At 43.4% G+C, this 19456-nt stretch overlaps 1 protein-coding gene across 1 annotated transcript in view; it reads right to left on the minus strand.

Moving 5' to 3' along the window:
- Positions 1–19456, minus strand: part of LASP1 (LIM and SH3 protein 1) — a 66021-nt gene that overhangs the window by 23699 nt on the left and 22866 nt on the right. Inside the window, exons 3-4 of the mRNA XM_001371428.4 lie at positions 12492–12576; positions 39–146 (exon numbers count right to left, since the gene is read on the minus strand). Coding sequence (XP_001371465.1) covers positions 39–146; positions 12492–12576 — 193 coding nt within the window. The remainder of the gene's footprint in view (positions 1–38; positions 147–12491; positions 12577–19456) is intronic.

Consider the following 19456-nt stretch of genomic DNA (forward strand, 5'->3'; position numbering starts at 1 on the left):
GGGAAGGGAAAGGAAGAAAGGGTTGGGGGAAAACCTACATTACTGATCTGGTCTTGGGTCTTCTTAATCCTCTGAAGCTCAGGTGTGTCAGCCACGACACTGAAGCCCTTCCCCTTGTTCTTTTCAAATTCTTCCTTGTAACGCACCTGGAGGAGAAAGCAGAGAAAGTGAGCTGAGAAGGGATGGAACAGAAGAGACTCCAAACAGGGGTCCTTGGTGGGATGAAAAGGGGGGCCAGGCAGAACTTTAAACCTGAACATCTGAGTCACAGGACCTAAAGAGCATGTTCTACTATCACAAACACTTGGGACCTGACTAATCCTTGAAGGTTTCTTCCAGGCCCTAGAAGGCACCCCCCCAAGTCTCCATGGGTAAGAGCTGTTAAGTGGCCACAGCTGCCACAAGGGTTGTACCAAGAGACAAGAAGCATCTAGAATAGAGGAAGCATGCAGAGTAGGACAGCATTCACCAGCTTCTGGCTGCCACTGCCAACCCCGTGGAGCTTACCTCCAGAAAGGGCCAATGAGATGGGAAATGGGAGGGAGAGGGGGGGTCCTGGGCAGAGGATGAACAGAACAGACAACACTTTACTGGGGGTTCTTTATGAATATAGGTATCACACGATAGCACTTGTTTAACCAATAGCAAGTTGCTTACCATCTTAGGGAGGATAAAGAGGACTTTGAACTCAAAATGTTTGGGGGGGGGGAGAAAATGAATGGTAAAAGTTTTTACATATAATTGAGGGGAAAAAACATTTTATTTAGGGGGCAACTAGGTGGCTCAGTAGAATAAGAGATACACAAATCTGGTCTCAGATACTTCCAATACCTAGAATTGATTCTAAGATAGAAGGTAAGGTTTAGAAAAAGAAATTTCTTTTAATTTAAAAATGTAAATGGCATTTTAAATATTTTATTTGAACTTTAACAAGGAGGGGAATGTTTCTTAACCTAGGGCCTGTGGATAGATGATGGTCTCTATAACTTGGAAAGGGGGAAGAAATTACATTTGTATAATCTTTAATTGAAATTTACCATTTTGTATATTTAACTTTCTGCATTTAAAGATAGCACTCTGAGAAGACTTGGTAGCCTTGGTAGAGTGGACAACTAAGTAGTTCAATGGATTGAGTGGCAGGCCCAAGTGTCGGGAGGTCTTGGGTTCAAATACTCAGATATTTCCTAGTTGTATGATTTGGGTAAATCACTTAACTCCTATTGCCTAATATCAATTCTAAACACAGAAAGTAAAGATTAAAAAAAAAAAGATTTGGTAGCAGAATTTTGGGTAGTATTGAAATTAAAATGGCTGAGGATAGAGGTTGGGAAGGCTGTATAGATGCAGATGCAACTGAGGGACCATGATTTGAAAAGTCCCTAGGAATATAGTGAAATGGAATAGAATGAATTTAATTAAGCTGGATAAGTAAAAAAATTGTTATGCTTGGAGTCACAAAGATTTGATTGAATTCTGCCTTGGATATTTTCTTAACTTCCGTTTGCCTCATTTTCACTGTCTATAAAATAGGATGATAATAACAGCTAACTCCCAGGGATAGTGTCAGGATCAAATAGATAACATGTGTAAAGTATTTTGTAAACTTTAAGACACTATATAAACGTTAGGTAGTTCTATTAGTATTACTATTGTTATTATTAGGGCAGCGAGGTGACAAAGTGTATAGAGTGCTGATCTTGGAAGTGAGGAAGATATATCTTCCCAAGTTCAAATCTGGCCTCACACATTTCCTAGCTGTGTGACCCTGGGCAAGTCACTTAACCCCATTTGCCTCTGTTTCCACATCTGAGGAGATGTAAACTGGAGAAGGAAACAGTGAATTACTCTAGTATCTTTGCCAAGGAAATCCCAAGTGAAGTCTCAAAGAATGGGACATGATGGAAAACAACTGAAAAGTTGTTATTGTTATCATCATCATCATCATTATTATTATTATTATTGAAAAGGAAAAAAGTTAGGACCTCTAAGGCTCTTTCCTCCTTTCTTCCACATTGACTGGGAACCAAGTAATCCCCGAGACGTCATTCTCGGTCCAGCTGTTCCCTCCCTGTGAGGATCTCTCTCTCCCCACTTCAGCCCGAATTTCCTCCATAGAGGGTGGCCCTGACCCTGGAAAGAAGGTCAGCCCAGGACATGGACCACATGATGGAGCCTCCTGAGAGTTTCCAGGATGAGAGATGGGTGGTTTCCAAGCACAGAAGAGGAAGGGTAGCAGTTAGGGTGGAATGTACTTCGGCAGAAGCTGAGCCAGATGATTCCGGTCCCCCCTATTCCCCCACCACCCACCACCTGTCACTTGGCCCCCAATTCTTGGCAGTCCTAAGGCTTTCAGAGCTTGGATCAGGGGCCTGTGAAAATGCCATTAGGACACAAACACACAAAAACACTTTCCTCAGGACATCCCACGAATCAGAGAACAGGGACTAAGATTTCTGGCTTAGTCGATCCAGTATCTTACACAGTAGTCATAGGCACTAATAAATGTTTGCTGAATTGGATTTCACAGAAGAGGAAACAGGCCCACAGAAGGTCAAGTGATTTGTCCCTAGTCACCAGATTCAACCTAATTCCAAACCCAGTTTTCTCTCTCCCACACAGCTTCCTCTGCCTCTCTTTCGTAAGAAGCTAAGAATTCCAAAGAATTGCTTTTTGTTGTCATTGTGTTGTTTCATTGTGTCTGAGGGCTTTTTGGGGCAAATATTCTGGAGTGGTTTGCCATTTCCTTCTCTAGCTCATTTTACAGATGAGGAAACTGAGGCAAACAGGGTTAAGTGACTTGACCAGGGTCACACAGCTATTAAGTGTCTGAGACTGAATTTGAACTCAGGACATTCACGAGTCTTCCTGACTTCAAGTCCAACACTCTATACACTTTGCCACTTAGCTGTCCTAATAATATTAATACTAATAAAAATACCTAGCATTTATACAGTGTCTTAAAGTTTACAAAATACTTTACAAATATTATTTAATCCTGACATTATCCCTGGCATTTAGATGACAAGGCTTTCTGAGTCTAAGTCTAATGCTCTATCCACTGCACTACCTAGCAAAGATATCCTTACCCATTATTAGATTAAAAAAATCCTTACTCCTATTTAATAATGCCACTCCTCTGCTTACACAGCAGGTACAAATACCCTTCCCAGCTGGTCTTGGAACTTTTCCAGCCTCTGGCTCAGGACCTCTGGACTAGTCAAATGTTTTCTCTTTTTAATTAGTTTAAGAATAAGAGGCAGTGGAGGCAGCTAGGTGGCTCAGTGGATTGAGAGCCAGGCCTTTAGCTGGGAGGTCCTGGGTTCAAACCTGGCCTCAGACACTTCCCAGTTGTGTGACCCTGGGCAAGTCACTTAACCTCCATTGCCTAGCCCTTACCACTCTTCTGCCTTGGAACCTCTTTACAGGTTTGATTCTAAGATGGAGGGTAAGGGTATAAAAAATACTGTAGTCTCAAAGGTTTCTAAGTTCCTTCTAGCTCTAAAATTATTATTTTTTAAACCCTTACCTCCTGTCTTCTTTAAAAAAAAAAAAGAAGAAGAGGCAGTGCTCAGACTTGAGTTGGGAATATCTTAGTTCAAATATAGCCTTGGATACTTTCTAGCTGTGTGACCCTGGATAAGTCACTTAACCCTATTCTCCTCAGTTTCCTCATCAGTAAAAATCACCTGGAGAAGGAAATAGCAAACTACTCTAGTATCTCTGCCCAGAAAACCACAAATGGGATCACCAAGACTAGGAGACAACTGAAATGACTGAAGGACAACTAGCTCTAGAGATATGATCCAAGAATTATTCCAAAAGTTCCCCCATTAATCCCCCTCCAAGCAAAGTTCTGATCCCATTCCCCACCTACTCAAAAAAACTTTAATGGTTACCCACTGCCTAACAGTTAAATCCAAACTGTGGGATGGAAAGGATGCTGGATTTGGAGTCAAAAGGACTTGAGTTGAAATCCTTTTGCCCTCCATTTTCTGATCTTTGAAATAGGAAATATGTGCAGAAAAATCTCTTCCAGGCCTCTCGATCTACAGAGCATGACCCCGAGATTCCTTCTCTTGGTCACTGTTTCTTTACTTATAAAAGGAGGGACTGAATTAGATGACCTCTGAAATTTCTTCTCACTCTTCATCTATGATCCCAGGTTCACCATTCTCCAAAGAAAGCTTGGATTTTCCCATCCCCTCTCCTCACAATTCTACCACCTCCTACCTATCATGCCCACACAGAAGTGGACCTTTCAGACAACCATGAAGAATCAGGGATCAGATTCCCTTTTTGGGGAAAGGACTGCTGCCATATTTAACCTGAGGCTTAGGTACAACTCATCACGATGAGAGAGCCCTGTGAAACCTCAGCCTCCTCCCAACTCTGGCCCATCTGGCTTGATCTTCCTGCCCTTATAAGGCTCAGGCCCTTTATTCAGGGTAATGTCCACCATGGTGACATCAGCTAGTTCTCAGAACTTCCTCCCCACCCCCAGTCCCAACCCAGCTGTGCAGAGGAGTGATTCACTTTTGTACTTGGAATGGTAGGCCAGGAAGAGGATAATAAACAGGGTTCTGGGCAAAGCACTCCATTCACAATTGCAGACTCAATTGACACTCACCATTCCAGTATCTTTCCAACCAGTATGAGAGTATTTTTTCCCATAAGACCATGGGTCCCTGGGTGTTGGGGAAAGGTGTCAAGAAACATGGGGGTGAAGTAGCTTGGCTGGTTCAGTAGAGTCAGGCCTAGAAACAGGAGATCTTGGGTTCAAATATGGCCTCAGATACTCCATACTCCATAGTTGTGTGACCCTGAGCAAGTCACTTAACCCCAATAGCCTAGTCCTTACTGCTCTTCTGCCCTGGAACCAATACTTGGTATCCATTCTAAGGCAAAAGGTGAGGGAGGGAGAGGGAGAAAGGGGGAGAAGGGGAGAGGGAGAGGGGGAGAGGGAGAGAGGGAGAGAGGGAGATAGGGGGAGAGGGAGAGAGGGGGAGAGGGGGAGAGGGAGAGAGGGAGAGAGGGAGAGAGGGGGAGAGAGGGGGAGAGAAATAGAAGTTAGGGGTGGGAGAATATCCTTGTGGCTCTCAATGCCCTATTGCCAACCCCATCCCAGTCTCTTCTTTTTTAATTCAATTCGATAAATATTTAAGTGCCTACTATGTACCAGTCCCTGTGCTAAGCCCCAGAAAGAAAGATCATTGGTACTTTGGTAGCCAAGCACTGGTTGTAAACAGTTGATTTGTGCTTTGACCTCTCAGGTGATATTTGAACCCAAGTCCTTACCAGGTGGACCTTGTCTAAAGAGATCCCTAACTCTCCCCTTCAACAAGGATTGAAAGAGAAGGGGACACCTGCCTCAGATTGGGAACTAGGAAGGCAGACTGTAAAGGACACCCATCCTCCCACAAATACACAGACCTGGTCTCCAGGGACAACACAGAACTGGACATTTCAGTCAGCCACAAAGAACTAGGGATTAGAGTGTAATTATTTGCATGTCTAAAAAGGAAAATCCCCACCCTGCCATCCTCAAACTCTACCCTGATATTCCAGAGTCAAAGCTCAATTGAAAGTAGAAGGGGATACAAGAGTATGCAGCCAGGAGAACAATGTACACAATGACTTCAACAATTCAATGAAAAAAGGACTACAAAACAATAAAAAATAAATGTTGTGAAATTATAAAGAGCAAAGCATAGCTTCAAAGATGATATACTGAGAAGACACCCTTCACCCAATTTCTCTGCAAGATGAGAGGTTCATGGATATGGAACATTATACATACTTTCAGAAGGTTTTTTGATGATCAATTTTGTTATTATTTTTTCTTTTTTTTTCCTTAAAAATATTATTTGTTGGTACAGCTAGGTAGTTTAGTGGATAGAAAGCCTGGTCTGGAGAAGGTAGGTTCTGAGTTAAAATCTCTGACTTCAAACACTTTCTAGCTGGGTGGCAGTCACTTAACCCCAACTGCCTAGCCCTTATCACTCTTCTGCCCTGAAACTGACACTTAGCATTGATTCTAAGACAGAAGGTAAAGGTTTAAAAATATATATATGTTATATTATTATTTGCTATAATAAATGGCTCTCCGGGAGCAGGAAAGGAAAGAGATACCAAGAGATATCTGGATGACAAAAGGTCATTTTTTATTTTTAAAAAGGAAAGAAAAGGATTTATGACAAAGAATGCTACCCAATTCCAAAGAAAGAACTGTTGGACTAGGAACAGATAAAAGCATTCTATTTTTCACTTTAGTTTATCTGAGTTTTTATTTTGGGGTTTTGGTTTTATATGAGTATTCTCTTACAAAAATGACCAATATGGAAGAATGTCTTACATAATATGTGCAAAACCCAGATAAAGTTGCTTACCATCTCTGGAAGAGGGAAGTAAAGAGAGGAAGAAGAGAAGGAAGACAATTTGGATCTTATTATTTTGGAAAACTTATGTCAAAAATTATTATTACATGTAATTGGAAAAATTAAAAGAAGGAAAAAAGAGACATGAAGGGGAAAAGGGAAGGAAGGAAGGAAAGAGGGAGGGAGGGAGGGAGGGAGGGAGGGAAGAGAAAATGGAATAGGGATGAAACAGGACTAAGAGAAGGACAAATTAGATCCCATCTTTCAGTCCATCCCTGCCTGAGTGAGATAGGGGAGATAATAAGGAGGTGGCAGGACTATCGCTCTTCTGCCAAGCCTCAGGGTGGAGGCAGTAAGGTGGTCATTTCTGGAAAAACACTCAGGCAGAGGAATGAGCCAACTCTGTGGTTCCCAGCCCCAATGGGGGTGGCCTTAGGTGTTCCAGACACCAAAGGTGCCACTTTGGGGGAACCAGTTTAGACACTGGAAAAACAAACCAACCAAAATAGATTGGTTGATTTCCAAAATAGAACAGGTTGGATTTCCAAAGTGATGGAGACACAGAGTCGAGACACAGAGACAGATTCAGAAAAAAGAACAATCTGCCTGAGCTGCTTCACCTGGCCCTTTTAGTAGCAGAGGGAAGGCATGGTGGCAGAAGGCTAGATAGAGACTTCCTTTACTAAACTCTACCCTCAGTAGGCTTGTCCCTAGTCCCCAGGAACTTCAGGAAGCACTTGTAGCCTGCCTTACCCCACCCCTCCAACTTCATCCTCCCCAGCCAGAGTCAGGCAGCCTGAGCTGGGGACAGCCGGCCTCATTTCTCTCTTGACTGTCTACCAAATATAGTTATTGCCAAAAAAGGTGCCCTGGCTTGAGAACAGGGATTTTACAAAGAGCTTGAGAACCGTGGCCTACAAAATGAAATCAGAGGACCTGGATTCCAATCTTCCCTCAAATGTTTACTGCCTGTGTGATCTTAAGTTACCTAACCTTTCTGGGCCTCAGTTTACTCAGATGTTTAAAAAAAAGACTAGAAGACTGAGGTCCCTTACAGCTGACATTCCATAAGTGTCAAGCTACTCACCACTCATCTCTGAAAAGAAAATATAAATTATCTTGGCCCTCAATAAGGTCTGATTTCATCCATTCCCTTCACCGAGGCCATACATTCTCTAGCTATTGACAGTCATCTATGCCAGGTTCCCCTAGTGTCCAACATAACCCTCATCCCTAAACCAACTGAATGAGCTAGGAATAGGTGAGCACCTGTGCTATTTGGGGAAGGGAGGATCCTAGAAGACAAATGTGACTCTGGCCTCGTACCGTGAAAGGTAGATATAAGGTTCCCATAGCCACCCCCACCTGGGTCACTCTCACCCCCATCTGCCATCCCCATTCTGTGATCCTGGGATGCAGCTGGGGGCTAGCTTTTGGTGCCCCCCAACATGCACACACACCTCAACATGCCCCTATACAGACACATATAGTCATTCTCTCTGTCTCTTGGTCTCCCTCCCTCCCCCTCTGTCTGTCGGTCTCTCTCTCAGGTATTTGGTGCTAGGGGAAGAAAAGAGCTACAGCTGCCTGCTTTGTGAGTTAGACAAAAGAAGAGGGAATTAAGATCTCTATCAGGAGGAGGTTTAGAATTTCCCTCCCCTTGAAAGTGTGTGTATATGAGTCAGAGAGAAGAGAGAGAAGAGAGAGAAGAGAGAGAGAGAGAGAGAGAGAGAGAGAGAGAGAGACAGAGACAGAGACAGAGACAGAGACAGAGAGAGACAGAGAGAGAGACAGACAGAGAGAGAGAGAGAGAGAGAGAGAGAGAGAGAGAGAGAGAGAGAGAGAGAGAGAGAGAGAGAGAGAGAGAGAGAGAGAGAGAGAGATTTATTGTCTCTCTCTCTTCTGGGGCTGTCTAAGGGTCTCTGTTAGTATCTCAGTCAAGAGGTCTTTCCCAGAGCACCCTCTCCCCACTCTTAAGACCCTGACATTGACTAGGGAATCTATAGCTATAAATCAGCCCCATAAAAGTTTCCTATTTGTCTCTTGAGGGTGAGAATGTGCATTAGAGTTTGAAAGGGGAGGACAAGGTGGAGCACTAAAGCTGGGACTTAAGCCAAAATTCACATATCCCCCTCAGCTGTTTTGAGGATTTGCTTGGGGAGGGGAGATGTTACAGGGCAGCTCTGGGAAAGCCCAGCCTTCCAGCCTTCCAAGCTGACATTTGGCGAAATCTCATCCCTGTCACTGAGGCCAGCTGGCCTCCCTAAACTGGGGGGTCTGGCATGAGTCTTAACCAAAGTGGCCACTGCTGGGCCCCCATCCCTATCCCAGGAATCCTGCCAAAGACTACTTGTTTTGCTTGACCCTCCCTACTGATATGCCACCCAGCAGCAGCCTGGCGCCACCCCTCCTGTGCCAATGTGCCTGGCATGCTCACCCACTACGGAGTAATTGTAGCTTCCCTCCTGGAGCGGAGGCGGGGGTCCTTGAAGTGACAGATGTGAACTGCTGCCGTGTGTAAAAATGAACTTCTCCTCTTCCCTCCTCCAGAGTTCAGAAATACACATGGAGTTCCAATTTGGAGGGAGGCAAAGAAAGAGTCATTGCTAGGGTATAAACAACCAGATCTTTCTAGAGGGGACTTGTCACTTAGCTCTAGATGGACTGAGTAAATTCTGCCCATATCAAAAAGCAAATCCCCCAAAAACCTGAAGCCCAAAGAAAGAAGATCACTCTAGGGTAAAAACCTGAACCCAAATATCTTGTTGGTAAGGTTTTTGGTCTGTTTCCCTATTGCTACCCCAGTGCCTTGCATGAAGTAGATTAATAAGTTAATTAATAAATGTTTACTGAATTTAATTAACTCCCAGCCTCTTAAGACACTGTTCTGGTATTCTGCAGAAGCTTCTCTGGTAACAGGAGACATAGCTCACCCCACGTAAGAGCTCTCTGTTCTGCAGAGCATTTTTGAAAGCCTGCTAACCAGAATGTCCCTGGGTTGCCTCTTTAAAATGAAATGGAGGTGTTGAACTAGATTATATCTGGTGTCTCTTCTAGCTCTAGACCTAGACCTATGATCCCCTTGCTTTCCTTACCTGTGTGTTCAGTAAAAGTCTATTTGTTTTATTATCAGACTAGGCCAAACAGAATGAGGAAGGAAAATTTTCCAGGAGGAAGAGAAATCATGTCATGCATTCCAAAGTCAGATATTTTTATGATTATTAGTGTTCAATTGTTTGGCATTGCTGTTACCCCATTCATTGATGCAAATAGCCAAGAGGTAATTGGAGAGAAGCCAAGAACAACACATAAATGATCAGCTAGTTAGAGGTCTTACTTCCTCTTCTCAAGTCATATTCTTTGAATGGGGACAGGGAATTTGGGACCTGCCTCCTGGGGGCCAAGAAGGCTCCTTGGAAGAGGTTGCCTCTCAGAAAACCCATCAAAACTTCTCCCTGGGTAGAAACTGAGACTAAAGGAGTCAGTTATGATACAACAGAATGAATTTAGACATAGTAAACTCTGGTCCAAGGTCCAGCTCTTTCACTAACTGGATATATGCCATGGGACAAATTACAGAGTCCTTTTCCTGGACCCCAATCTCCTCCAATATAAAAAAGAGAAATGTGGGAAATGAACCAGACGGCCTGAGGCCCCTTCCAGACCTGACGGTCCATGATTATCAGGCCACTCACTACTCTTCTCTAAAGAGAAAACATAAGTTATGCCTGGCTTTCTCCAAGATCTGGGTTTTTCCTCTTCCTGCACTAAAGCCATGCATTGGTTAGCTAATGCTCACCACCTATACCAGACTCCTGCAATGTTCAGTACAGTCTTCTTTGCCTATCCTGAAACCAGCACAGCCCAAAGTGAATGATTCAGAGACAGGGAACAGCTGTGACTCCTGGGGAAGGGCAGACACAAAATATGAATGGAACATAATGAAAAAAATCCTCTTGGGTGGTGAGAACTCACTCTAAAGAACAAAACTCCCAATGGGAAGGAAAAAAAGGAGGGAGGGAAGGAGGAAGGAAGAAAGAAGGATTTATTAAGCACCTAGTATGTGCTAAGCACTTTACAAATATTCTCTTTTGAGCCTCACAACAACCTTATGCTACTGTCTCGTCTTAGAATTGAGGAGACTGAAACAAAGGTTAAGTGACTTGCCCATGGTCACATAGCCAGTGAAGTATCTATAATTAGATTTTAACTCAGGGCTTCCTGAGGCCTATGTCCCACCTAGTGTCTCTCATACCAAAAGAATTGTTGAAAGAACCCAATGGACTCCTCATGTCATGATTCTTATTTGGTCGAATGAGTATGGGTGTGTTGATTTAAATTAAATCTGTCTCCTTACTTCACAGTCCCATCTGTTATGGCTAAAGGACTAACTAATAGGTCAGACAGACGTTGGCACCTCAAAAGAGGCAATTAATTTACCTTATCATCCCTATAAAATGGGAATAATGACAATACTCTTCCTGTCTACTTCATCAGCTGTTATGAGGGGACATACAATTACTGAAAGCCCTGTAGCCACCATCCAGAGGAACAAGCCTTGGGAAGAAGGGACCTTGGCTCCCAGATGCCACCAACGCCAATGGCCGCTTCCAGGAAACACAGATCCAAGAGCACTAGGGACAGTTGCACCATCTTCCCCCCACGCTCTGCAACCAACAACGTCCAGAGGAGCAGCCTGTGCAGGGATGGAACCAGACTACTTCCTCTGCAAATGTTGCACCTCCCTCCCCACCCCCACCTCGTTAGCAGCCACAACAAGAACCGGAAAAAGTCCTCCCTACCAACGAAGTTCTTAGCACCATCAATAGATAAGACTTTTATTCATGAAAATGGCACTGAACTAGATTTAATACCATCCATTTAGCTACTTGCTTCTCCATAAGAGCCAATAAGTCTTTCCAAATGGCTTGCAGTTGAAACCTTTCATATGGGGGTTGCCTCTCAGAAAGAGGACATGAACCCCTTGAGAGCTTTCTTACTTTCCTTTTGTTTTCTTTTTTTTTTTTTTATCTTTACCTTCCATTTTAGAATCAAACTATGTATTGGTTCCAAGGCAGAAAATGGTAAGGGCTAGACAAAAGTTAAGTGACTTGCCCAGGGTCACACAAGTAGGAAGTGTCTGAGGAACCCAAGACCTTCTGTCTCCAGTACTGGTCCTCTGTCCACTGAACCACCCAACTGCCTCTTACTTTTCCACTTTTATCTCCAGTGCTTAGCATAGTAACTGCTAAATAAATGTGTTATTTCCCCCATTCATTCCTTACTATACTTATTATTCAATTAACAATAAACCACATTTCTAAAGTTCTTTAAGGATTAGAGTTCTTTTCTCCTGATACCCCTAGAGTTTGAGTTTTATTAAACCCATTTTACAGATGGATTTAGCTCAGACTCACACAATCATGTGGTAGCTAGGTGAAAATCAGAACTGGCACTTAAATACAAGCTTTCAATCTAAGACCAAGATAAATATTAGCTTAAAACCATGCACACACCTAATGGGGCCTGCCTCCCTCCCACCTAAGGCTGTCCAGACCTAGTTCCTCACAACCAAACTCTCTGACCACTCCCAAGAACAAAAAGGAACTAAGAGGCTGGGCCCCAAGCAAGGTAGGGGGAGTGGGGGGAAGGGGTTGGGGAGAGACAATGAAGGTAGTTCAGATTTATGTGACTCCAGCTTTCTCATCTAAAATATGGAGATGACAACTTACGTTATGTGGCCAAATAACAGAGATGACAATACAACTATTAGGTGAGGATCTTAACTGTTCAAAGTCTCATCTGTAAAATGAGGAGGAATACATGCCCAATCTCTCTTACAAGGTATTATGAGGGAAATGCTTGTAAATCTTTTAAGAGCCTTCTAGAAATATGAGTCACTCTTAGGGTTTCAGGAGCAAAGCATGTTCTCAAGGGTCACCTTATCTCACACTTTATGGTACCAATTTGTGGATAGAAGGCAGCAGTGGGGGAGGAGTGGAGAAAAAGGGGTAGCTGCCCCAGAGCCTGTTGTGTAAGAGGGAGAGGAAGGAGACCTTGCCAAAGGCCAAAGTTATACCATCACCCAGCACCCCAACCCATCGGGCTCCTCCTTACCTGGCTCTGGAGCTCACTCTGCTGCTTAAGACGCAGGTTCTCAGGAGTGTCGGCCACCATCGTGAATGACTGCTTGGGGTAGTGTCTGTAAAACAGAAAGAAAAGTGATGGGAAAACTTCAATCTCTCATTCTTCCTAACCATCTACACCTCCTTCTCTCCTCTGACACTCTCACCACCTTGGTGTAACTCCTCATCAGCCCACACCTGGATCATTGCTTGCAACAGCCTGGACTTTGTCTCCCGTCTCAAGTCTCTCTCCATTCCCTTCTATCAGCTACAAAATGATCAGTTGACAAAATGATCTTCTTAAAGCATAAGTCATGTCGTGAAACTCCTCTATTCAATCAACTCCAGCAGCTTCCTATTATCTCCAGGATCAAACACAAAATCCTGTATGGCTTTTAAAGCCTTTTATAACCAACCTGGCCCCCCTCCTACCCTTCCACTTTTTTTAAAACTTAGTGTTCCTTGTACCCTCTGTCTCTCATCTCCTTTCACTGGCTGTCCCCCATTCCTGTATTGCTCTCCTCCTTCCCTCCCTCCTGACCTCTTGAGTTCCTTCAAAATCCCACCCACAAGACGTCTTTCCCAATTCCTCCTTTAATGTTATTGCCTTTCCCTCTTGTGATTAGCAGCAATTTGTCTGGTCTAGAGCTTATTTGGACATATTTATGTTGTTTTTCAGTAATGTCTGACTCTTTGTAACTGGATATGGGGTTTTCTTGGCAAAGATACTGGAATGGTTTGATGGTCCTTTCACCAGAGAATTTTAGATGAGGAAAATGAGGCAAAACAGGGTTAAGTGACTTTCCCAGAGTTATACAGCTGCTAAGTGTTCGAGGCCAAGATCTGAATTCAGATCTTCCTGATTCCAGTTCTAGCACTCCATCCACTGTAAGGAAGACTCATTTCAAGAGTTCAAATTCGACCTCTGACACCAACTCAACTGTGGGACCCTGGGCAATTCACTTCATTCTATTTGCCTCAGTTTTGTAATATTGTGAAAGAGAGAAAATGGGAAGCCTGCAACAGAGATGGAGAAGCCAGGACTGCAGAACTTGTCGATCAAGATGGACATTCTATTTAGAATGGGGACCAGGAAGGACCATTGAAAAAGGAGGAGGCAAACTGAAAAACTTAGTCTCTTTGCCTTGGGACAGAAAGGAGGAAGGACAAAAGTTCTGCTCTCTGGTTTCTCTCTGCTATACTACAGTAACTGAATCTCCAAGACCTGTTGACCATTTCCCCAAATCTGAACTCTATTCAACTATCTTCCAACTTGGGAATTGATTTAAGATTAGGGGTACCCCAAACCCTCTTTCCCTCTCAACTTCTTTTCCTTTCCCTTTTTCTTAAATAAACCCCTTACTTAATCTTAGAGAAGAGAGAGAGTGATTTATCCGATATACCAAAATACTCACTCAGACCAACAGAAGAATCAACTAGGAAAGGGAAGGGAAAAGGACAAGGGACAAGGAGGGAGGAAAAAGGAGGAGATTGACAGATCTGATCTTGAAATTATCATCTCTCACTTAAAATAATCTCTAATACAGTCTCCTCATCTATAAAATGAGCTGGAGAATGAAATGGCAAACCACTTCAGTATCTTGACCAAGAAAACCCCAAAACTGGATCAAGAAGAGTCAGACATATTTATACATATTTGTATGTCTAAGCTTAGTTTTGTGAATGTTATCTCCTCCTTCAAAGGATAAATTCCTTAAGGGAAGGTTCTGTTTTTGCCTTTCATTGTACCCCTAGAACTTGCTACAATGCCTGGAACATAGAGTTTTAACATATGTTTGGTGGCTTAACTTGGTTCCCCAGATAAACCAAGAAGCAATTATTAGGGGGAAGCTGGGTAGCTCAGTGCATTGAGAGCCAGGCCTAGAGACTGGAGGTCCTAGGTTCAAATCTGGCCTCAGAAACTTCCCAGCTATGTAACCCTGGGCAAGTCCCTTAACCCCCATTGCCCAGCCCTTACTGCTCTTCTGCCTTGGAACCAATACATAGTATTGATTTTAAGACGGAAGGTGAGGGTTTAAAAAAAAAAGAAGCAATTATTAAACATTTCAAAGGCAGCTAGGTATCATGGTAGGTGGAACATTGGGTCCGAAGTCAGGAGTGCTTAAATCCAAATGCTGTCTCAGATACTAGCTGTATGATTCTGGACACGTCACATAAGCTCTGTCTGCCTCAATTTCCTCATCTGTAAAATGGGGGTAATAATAACACCCATCTCCCAATGTCATTGTAAAGATAAAATGAGATAATGATTGTAAAATTCTTCACACAATACTTGCCATTGAGCAGGACATATAAAAATATGTAAATATTAGCTACTATTATTATTTTTTGAACCAAAGAATTTGGAAAGGGGGTGTCATGTAAGAGGCTGAAAAAGCAAGAGGGGGTTGAGGGTGTCAGTTTCACAGGGCTTTAAAAGTCAAACAAATGTGTTTATATTTAATCCTAAAGGTACAGGGAGAAGGGGTGACATGGTCACACCAGTTCCTAAAGAAAATCTCTCCCACAAGTGTTCCAGGAGATTCAAGTCAGGATGACTAATGTAACCACTGTAATAGTCCAGGTGAGAAGTGATGAGGACCTGAAAGTATGGCTGTGTAAAAGGGGTCAGATGCAGGAGATTCCGTGAAGGCAGAAATTCAGCAAGTAATTGGAGAAGGGTGAGGAGCATAGAATAATGTTAGTATCCCAGCTGGCCCTTAGCCACTGAGACCTCCATTATCCCCTCTTGTTGATCAGTCACAGTTTTAACCAAGGCTGACTTTTATTCATCCCCTGAATTCTTCTCACTGCTCACCTCCACCAGGCTACTGTGTCTAATGACAGACTCAGTTTATCATTGGCCAGAGCCAAATGAAACTGGAAAAGTACACCTACCCTACCACTAAAAGTCAACTATGCTTTCCTAAGCCAAAGAGAAATTACTCTGGGGTTGTTATGATGGATGGAGGGATGGATAGAAAAATGGATGGGTGGGTGGATATAGTATCTATAGATAGAAAGAGCAGTCAATGTGGAGAACTGAAGAAATGTGGGAGGAATTGTTAAAGACCTAAGTAGGTAGGCTTGGAGACAGGAGATTCTGGGTTCAAATATGGTCTCAGTCTTTTCCTAGCTCTGTGACCCTGGGCAAGTCACTTGACCCCAATTACCTAGTCTGTGTCAATCTTCTGCCTTGAAACCAATACTTAGAGCTGGTGTTGATGCATCCCAGGTCATGCAAACTTAGATACACAAACTTCTCTGAACTTCAGTTTTTTGTTGGTTTTTTTTTGTTGTTAAATAGGAATGATAAAACTGGTCCCACTGACCTCACAGGATTTTTAGGAAACTATCATGTAAACTAAACTTGCTATATAAATGTGATGTCATTACCATTGCATCATCATGCCCAAAGTAGGAAGCGTTAACTGTGAGACAAAGTCCAGGCAAGGACACAGTCCAGTTCTCCATGTTGACCCCAGATAATGTGTTCTTCCATTAATGAAATTGGTAAATGACCAACCCCTCCATTTTTCCCAGTGGTTTCCACATCGTCCCATTCATGTGATGTCATAGAAAAAGCAAAGGATAGGATCATCCACTCTGGGCCTGATTCCTCCACTGAAAAATGAGAATGATCTACTTAATTTCTAAAATCCATTTCAGTTCTAAATACTGTGATCTCTGGCAATTCCAATAGTAATGGATCTATCCACTCCTCCCTGCCACAGGTCCTTATTCCCAGCAGATGCTAACAGTAAAAATAAATAAATGAATGATTAAATAAAAAGTTAAATAATATAAAACCAAACAAGAGAAAAATAAGGGAAGAAGCAGGTTGGTAGTGCACAAACTGGTAGGTGGGTAGTCATGGCCAAGTGGTAATTGACAAACTGGACAAACCAGGACCCTTCCTCTCCTAAAGGTCCTGGTTCAGGGAACATAGAGCTATAAAGATTATATATAAATATATACAGTATAAGTTAGGCTCAGCTTAATGAATGAAAGAAAAGAGAGTGGCAGGTCTGAAGAGTTTTCACCTCAGATCTCAAGTTAAGTGATAAAGCAGGATTCCCTAGTTTAAAGAAAGGGTTGTATCAGTGGGCACAAAGGTCTAATCAAGCGGTTTGTAAGATGTGAGAATCAAAAACCATCAATTTTAGAAACCATTTCATCTAAATAACAGTGGCAGAGGCAGGTCTAGAACCCAGACCTCCTGATCCCCTGAGCAATGTTCACTTCATTCCTGTCTTGTGTCCAAGTAGAATGTTCTCTATATGTTCTAGAGTTAAATACACTCTAGAATACCTAGGGGGTACAGTGGATAGTGCCAGACTTGTAGTCAAAAACTCTTGAGTTCAAATCTAACCTCAGATATTTAGTAGTAGTGTGACCCTGGGCAAGTCTCAACCCTATTTGCTTCAGTTTCCTCATCTATAAAATAAATTGAAGGAAATGACAAAGCATTCCAGTATCTTTGCTTAAAAAAACCTTAAGGGGGGGGGGGGGGGGGGTGGGCGCAGATGGGTGGCTCAGTGCATTGAGAGCCAGGCCTAGAGACTGGAGGTCCTAAGTTCAAATCTGGCCTCAGAAACTTCCCAGCTGTGTGACCCTGGGCAAGTCACTTGACCCCCATCGCCTAGCCCTTACCACTCTTCTGCCTTGGAACCAATACACAGTATTGACTCCAGGGCAGAAGGTAAGGGTTTCTTAAAAGAAAACCCTAAGTGGGGTCACAAAGAATTGGACACAACTGAACAATATTAGGGGTGGGGACAGGGTGGAAAGCAGGAGGTACAGGTGCATGTCTGTTACTCCAAGAAATCAAAGGCAAATCACTAATCCTGGATTAGAGTCAGATACTGGTAGAAAAGAACTGGATTCCCCAGTCCAGAATGTGTGGCCCAGAGCATGTGCTTGGTGATAGAATAAATTGGAGAATCATCTCAGTGTGGTGGGGAGAATACTGGAGAAAACTCTGAAGGATATCAGAATTTTGAGGATTCAAATCATTCTTGCTACCAGCAAACTAATGATGAAACATACTCACCTTTTCATTAGAGAGTGGTGGACTGTGGAGTGTGGAAAAAGGCAAATGCTATCCGAACAAGTATGATCTATCAATTTGTTTTGCCTAGAAGATTTTCTTTATTAGAAGAGGAAATTCTTAAAACTTTTTAAATATTAGGGATGACTTTCTGAGAGGGAGAGGGATACAGAACTTTTAAGGGTTATAGAAATAAGGTTTTTTTTAATTTCAAAAGAAGATAAAAGTTCTGTTGATGGGGAGAAAAATAATTGGGGAGTGCTCCCCCCATGGAAAAAAAACAAAAGGCAACAACAAAAAATTTCAGTCAGCAGACCTGTATTCTAGCTCTAACTCTGTCACAGGATACTGAAAAGTTTTAGCCTATCTGGGTCTGTTTCCCTCAATGTAAAATGAGGCAGTTGAAGTATGGGGTCTCTGAGGTCACTTTCAGCCCATTACCTCTACCTTTTCACTGCACAACCTTCTGCTGAGATGGTATCAGATCCCCAACACTGTCCAAGCCCTGGTTCCATTCAGCCTAGTTCTGCCCACTCCAGGACAGGCAGTTCCCACAGTAGAGTGAGGAAGGGAAGAGCAAGCCTGAGAGGTGTCTGTGAGGGGCGCTGACATGAGAATTGTGGGATGAATCTTGAGAGTTGATGGGATGACATGAGAGCTGGTCTGGACCAGCTCCATCAGGCTGCATACATCTGGTCTCCAGCCACCAGACAGCATGGGCCCAAACAGCAGAGTAGCTTTATTCTCTGCTGCTGGAAGGCTCCAGAGAAAGAGAACACTCCCTCTTCATATCCACAGGGCCACAAAAGGTGAACCAGAGTATCTGAGAGGAACTTTTGCGAGTTACCTTGCACAGGAACAGGAGAAAACAGCAATGTCTTTCTTTCCTTGGGATGGCATGGGACATCTTTAAACATAGGGGAGCCTGATTTGGCTGGATAGGATGACATTTGGAAGCAGGGGGAAGGACCTCTCAAAGGCTGGCTCTTATCACCTTCAAAGTCCTTATGCCCAAGCAAGATTCTTACATGCATTTAGAGAAGTGGAAGGAGGCTTAGCCACTGCGGCAGAGAAAGCCCAGACTGCTTTTATTAGGAGGTGGTGGAAGTGTCAGTATCATGAGGGGTTTTTTTTTGGCTTTTGGGTTTTTTTAAAAATAGGTTGCTGGGTTGGAGGCAAGATGCGGAGAGGTAAACAATGGTCAGTGTGGCTGATACCTATAGCAAGGAGAAGAACTGGGAGGAGCCTAGCAGGAAGCTTCAAGCATTTCCTGTGGTCCTGCCTGTAGAGGGTTAAAGCTAAGTGTCATCTCCAAGGAGAAAGATATATATTTATATATATATATATATATATTCAGTGTGCACTCATGTGCCACACATGCACATTCTCCATCCACCAGCATCCTGTTCTTTCTCAGCTGAGTTCTGGGGAGACCCCAGGTCTCCCTCTCATTCCCCACTCACAAGCCTCACCCTGAGTCCCTAGGAGCTGGTCTCCTGAAACAACCTCTCCCTCACAGGGCCTAGCTTTTGTGACAGCTGGAACACCCAACCCACCCTGCCAACTGGAGGAAGGGGGAGGAGGGGGAAGACAAGAACCAGCTTGGATGCCGACAGAGGTTAATCTAGGAGTGGGAATTTTAATCCCACATCAGATTAACTTGATTCAGCTGGAGAGAAGGCCAAAGACACTGATCTTGTTCACTCTCCCTCAATATTGCCTTCCTAATGCTGCCTATCTCCCCATCCCCTTCAGTGGGAGGAGGGGGAGGGGAAGAAGCACAGACGCTGAAGACTGCTGCTAGGCACAACCTGCTTCCCCTCACCCAAACCACCACTGGTGAGACATACAGGGCTCTCTCATCCTTTTCCTTTCCCCTCCCCCCTCCTGGTTCTCTGCTCCTTAGG

Source organism: Monodelphis domestica, chromosome 2 (genome assembly GCF_027887165.1).
Source record: "Monodelphis domestica isolate mMonDom1 chromosome 2, mMonDom1.pri, whole genome shotgun sequence".
Taxonomy (NCBI): domain Eukaryota; kingdom Metazoa; phylum Chordata; class Mammalia; order Didelphimorphia; family Didelphidae; genus Monodelphis; species Monodelphis domestica.